This window comes from Priapulus caudatus, unplaced genomic scaffold (genome assembly GCF_000485595.1).
Source record: "Priapulus caudatus unplaced genomic scaffold, Priapulus_caudatus-5.0.1 Scaffold175, whole genome shotgun sequence".
Classification (NCBI taxonomy): domain Eukaryota; kingdom Metazoa; phylum Priapulida; class Priapulimorpha; order Priapulimorphida; family Priapulidae; genus Priapulus; species Priapulus caudatus.
The window spans coordinates 416,523-422,089 of record NW_014577236.1 but is presented as its reverse complement, the minus strand read 5'-3'; the positions used below and the strand labels follow the sequence as shown (position 1 = coordinate 422,089).

General features: G+C 42.0%; 1 protein-coding gene across 1 annotated transcript; it reads left to right on the top strand.

Annotated features, from left to right (window-relative positions):
- LOC106806703 lies at positions 1–4,141 on the top strand. Its single transcript, XM_014808718.1, has 4 exons — positions 1–228; positions 788–970; positions 2,147–2,322; positions 2,944–4,141. Exons 1-4 carry the CDS (start codon positions 1–3, stop codon positions 3,050–3,052), a joined length of 696 nt encoding a protein of 231 aa, XP_014664204.1. The 3' UTR covers positions 3,053–4,141.
- Positions 4,142–5,567: the final 1,426 nt, after the last annotated feature.

Sequence of the window (5,567 nt, the reverse complement as noted above, 5' to 3'; positions counted from 1 at the left end):
ATGACGTCATGCTGCCACAGATTGTCGGACCAAGCGAGGCGACAGCTGGAGAGGGGCAGCAAGTTCGAGAACCTGAGTCTGGGAGAGCAGCGACCGACGCAGCTGATACGTCAGTACGGTAACCTGTACATGCAGGTGCGCGTTGAGGCCCTGGACGCTCTCGACAACCTGCGGGAGATGGACGACTCCGACGACCTCAAATCAAAACTCGCCTTCTCCGTCGTAGTGGTGAGTAGAATACGCGAGAGAGGGCGCTGCCAACTTTCTACAGAATACCGCTCTGGGGTTTCGTGTATTCGGGAGTGAATAGAAACAATGTTTTTCTTTATTCTCTTCCTGATGTCTTATACACGGTTAAGAGTACTGAGACTCCTTCTATGATTTTAGACTATTTAATACTAGTTGTGAGATACATTCTTGAAGAATAATTATTATCGGGAGAAATATCACGTCCGTCAGTCGTCACACTCCTCTTATGTAAAAGATAAGCGACAGCGTGGAAAGAACTTCGTCGCTTGTGCTTCGGTCGTGAGCCTTTTGTCGCCGTGTAACTGTCCTCACGTTCTGATACTGGAGACAGCAAACCTCGATCCTGCGACCAACATCACCTGACAAACCAATCACACACTAATCCTAATGTCCCGTATAATATCAGGAGTGAATAATAGTAGATTATTATTATTATTATTATTATTATTATTATTATTATTATAATAATCTATTATTATTCACTCCTGATAATATCCCACGATGGCATCCATGTTGTTACCGCTCTCCGTCTGCGCAGCTATCCTTCCGGTCAGTGCGATCAACGATCGAGCAGAAGAAGGCGGCGTTACGTCACATCCTGGGCATCCCGTCGATCGGTAGCGGCGGTTCGTCCGACCCGGCCGTCACGGACATGCTGGAGAGCATTGGCTACTACATGCGCAAGAGCACGGAGAAATACGACATCAGACCTAACGTACAGGTGCGTCGATCGTACGTGCATGCATCGGGATCGCTATAGCTCTTCAACTATAGTTCTTCGCTCCGCCACAGATGGGAGGAAAGAAGTGGCGTGGCGATAGGCTATAGTTCTAGAGCTACGGGATCGCATGCTCACTATCATCAGGCTGCTACGAGCGTCAAATACTTGCTGTTGCGCTGCGCAACCACATAGCACTTACGTTCACTACCATCTACTTCCTTACCTCACCTACTACCACCTCCTCAATTCTTGCTCTATCCCCTGCGTTCGTCACGCACAATACTATTCCACGCCTCTGGGGGACTTGAGTTTGAACTTGAGGGCACTCTGCATGCATATCCTTGTGGGTTTGATAATGGTCTACCTCCTGGTAAGCGTAAACCAAATGAAACCAAAAGAACCAACTCGTAACTGTGATTCCAACAACATATAGTGAAGAAGGAACGGCTATTTGCTGGAGGAGGGATTGGAACCTTTTGATTATCTGGGAATGCCGGGTAATTAACTTTCTCGTGATTCGGGAATAGAAACCCACCGGAACACGGGTAGGCCGAAATTGCGATTCTAATAAATTTTAAGTAATTAGCTGGAAAATAACAACTATTTTCACCTGGCAAACTGGGAATTGACCCCGTCATCCCTCTCTAGCATCACCTACCGCAGGCACATAGAGGCACTTAAATCATCATCCAGGTGTCTTCTACTATATCGCAGAGCGGCAACCGGAATGTACTGTCTTTCAACCAGACTAAGATATGCACGTGTCCTACGTAATTGTCACACATCATTTATGACAGAACATGTTACTGTTACCCATACTGACTGCTTTTCAAATGATTTTCTTTGTATTCATAGCAGCAGGTTTTGTTTACCTAATGCGATTTTCTCTTTTACAAACATAAAACATTTCAATGCGAGTATCAGTCAAGTTTTAGGTAGTATTCTATATGTAACACATTCAAAGGCCTTTGGGAGTGTTAGTTAGTTAACAGCAATCTGCTCTGAAATTATCATTGTCTGTGTTATTCGAACGATTATTGTCATAACCAGGAGTAAATAATAATAGATTATTATTCTAATTATTCTAATCATTATTAATTAACTAATTATTATTATTATTATAATATATTATTATTCACTCCTGTTATAACTGTCTGTGTTTGCATCTGCGCGCAGGACGTGTGCTCGCAGCTCTACAGCACGTTGTTCGACTTTCCAAGTCTTTCCACCTGCCACGGCCTCACTGCCTACATAGAGGAGTGTGTGAAGCTGGCCTGGGCGCTCTCTAACCAGATACCCGCCTACTGCATAGAATACGACGCCAACGCGTACAACGCTAACTTCCACGAGAGGTAAATTCGCACCAACAGCATCGCTTACTTACTCACTGCACGTCTAACGATGATGATCGAATGACGAGAATAAACGTTTTATGGATATTTCGTGGAGCCCGCCTCAGATGAAAGCCAGGCGGGACCGATCAAAATTTTACTGCCGATTAATGAATTCAGTGCTAAAGTTACAGTAATTACTTAATGGAGGCACGCGATTCATAGAATAGCGTGTTCAACGCGACACTAGCCGAGAATCCTTGACTGAGCGAGCGTAACATGTTGTCACGTACGGACATGATATAATTGTAAGGATATATTATCATGATATACTTTGATGGTAATAAACCAGTGTTTTCGATGTTGCACGGTTATTATTATTATTTTATTGCTGTTGTTGTTGTCATTGTTGTTGTTGTTGTTGCTGCTGCTGCCTCTGCTGTCACTGCTACTGTTATTGTTGCCTCTGCTGTTACTGCTACTGTTGTTGTTGTGTTTGTTGTTGTTGTTGTTGTTGTTGTTGTCGTCGTCGTCGTCGTCGTTGTCGTCGTCGTTGTTGTTGTTGCTGCTGCTGCTGCTACTGCAGATGTTGCTGTTGTTGTGACATATTTCTCACAGTCTGACCATCGATCTTATTTTCAGATTTCACAATTCTAATCCGTACTCGGATCACGTCATCTCGTACCTGTGGCCAGCCCTACGTGAGGGAGAGAAGGGACCGTGCGTTTACAAAGCCATTGTTATAACATAGTCCTGCCCAACGCCGCCTCAGGACTCCAGGATTTCCTAACTTAAGATTATGTTTAATATGGATTGAAGTCATGCTTGAGTGCGTTACGTGCTGTCGACGCGTCGCATGATAATTCATGATGGAACATGAATAAAACGCTCAAGATTGGCTCCTGGAATGAGTAATTTTTATTTAGCAAACTGTAATCGCTGTTAACATCTATGGTTTTGATCGACTGATCAGTAGCTGACACTATTTGTAATGCAGTAGCGCATCAGTACAATCATGACTGTAGCTCTGCAGCGATGCGCGTTATTTAAATGTTTGTAATTAAATAATATGCATATTTAGTCTATTTGATTCTATATTGTCTTTTCATAAAAGTGCAACCGTGATAACTTATTGATTTGTTCATCAAATGCGAAACGGTACTCCACCAACTTAGCATATACTCTGTTCTATCGCTGTGTGCAGTACTAACATAAGGGTTTATGTGCTAACGAATAACGATATTTTATGTGTGTACCCGTACTACGTTGTATATACTCAAGATGCAAAAGTAAGCGGAGCAGTCTGCCATGGGTCATGGGTCATGGGCCATGGGCCATGCTGAGCGAGGATTGCTCATCGAAGATTTGCCAATATCAGTTATCAGCACTTGCAGCATTCAGACTTTGCAGTATTGAAAAGTCAGGTGTATTTATCTCAATATAGAAATTTGTATTACATAAATTACTCATTCAGGTTTAAACGCAGGATACGGTTATTGGGGTAATTTCAATTAATTGTTACGTTCCTTGGAGTTAGTATTCCTCACCACACTCTCTTCTGATTATGCTACTCCTAATGTATATTACTTTATGATTACTTAATAGGATCCAGTAATACAGCTATATATGATCTTTCAAAGTTTGAAATATATAAATTCGCCGCCAAATGAGGTAGTTTATAACCAAGTCTCATGTTATTATTATTATATTGGTGTATAAACTATTCTGAGTGGCTGCCATTGGTTTATTACTTTGTACAGTTACTTCCAACGATGTGTGGCGATTTTTATACAATGGAAAATTATCCTATTCAAATAAATATCCTCAATAATGACAAAAACGCTGGATGGTATTTAGATAATTGTATCATAACAATTAAGGCAACCGTTGTGTACAAAAAAACGATTTAAGCGCTAAACCATGTATTACCATAGAATATTATCGGTATTACACGCTATGATTCATTCATGATATATCATATATAAAAAACTCCAGTACCTTAATCTAAAAAAATACTACTCACAGCATTTTCTTAAAGATCTTTGCATATATAATTTGCAAAAAATAAAGGGCCTGCTCGTAGTATTATGTAACGATTTGTGGTTCTTTGTGTGTGAGCGTCCTCAGCAAGCATAGGCCGACGCACTTTCATATCGCAAGTACGTAACTTTCCACGGTACAAACGTTTTCCTGTCAAAACGCATGCGATACAGAGCGTCGGTTGCTCATCACTCGCCGACGAATGGCAAAAAAAGAACCAGTCGCAAAAACCTACAGACGTCAGCTGTAATGATTAGCGGGTATGAATAAATATGCGTTCATCTTAGGCTAAGATGTGACTCACGTACACGGGTTATCGGGCGACCCCCAGGTGACGACCGCTGGCAGAGTCGAACGTCGCAGTGGCGTGGCACACAGCACAGACGGCATTAGATCTATACAACACATGTATGTGTTTGTATCATATCTATGCGACAACCCACGATGTGGAGTTGTGGTGGGGGGGGGGCGTTATTAACGCCTGCGCAACCCATGGCATCGCTAGACTAACACATTCACGGCAAATGCTATCAAGAATCAGGGGCCACTGATGATTGTACATCTTCCTACGAGACTCCTTACTTTCATGCTTGATAAAAAAAGAAGGCTGTCGGGTACATTCAGCAACTTATCCCGCTACTCCTGCGGTAACTAACTAAAAATATAGGGGGGGGACGTCGTAAACGCGTACGTTTAAAAATCTCGAGTCTCACATTTCGTTGTAAGGTAAGGGTTTGCGTGCAGAGGGTCTACAAACTACCGGGAAGCTTAGACCACCGTCGAGAGGGAAATCGAAGTAACTCATAGGATACATCTATAAAGGTATTTTCGAGTCGTTTCTTTATCTGTTATCATGCTCATGGTCGCGAGTAACAATCAGTAGACGAATGACTGATTTATTCTGTGCATACGATTAATTGCATAATGAAATACATAGATGGTGCATATTGTCCCGTCTAAGAAACCGCGCTGAAAAGGGTAATCAACATACAAATTTTGGAGCAAAACAATAGACCCGCCTATTTTAGATTGCTGCTCGCTACTATATTCTGTGAGATATTTAAACCCTTCTCGTCGGCGACCGAGAATTCCAGCTCCGCATGGCAGGCACAAACATAACCTTCACCGGTATTTGTATTTAAATGCATACTAATTATGATCTCACTGTGCAAGTGTAATTATTCTTTCGTCAATTAAAATATCGTCAAACAATTTAATAATCTCAT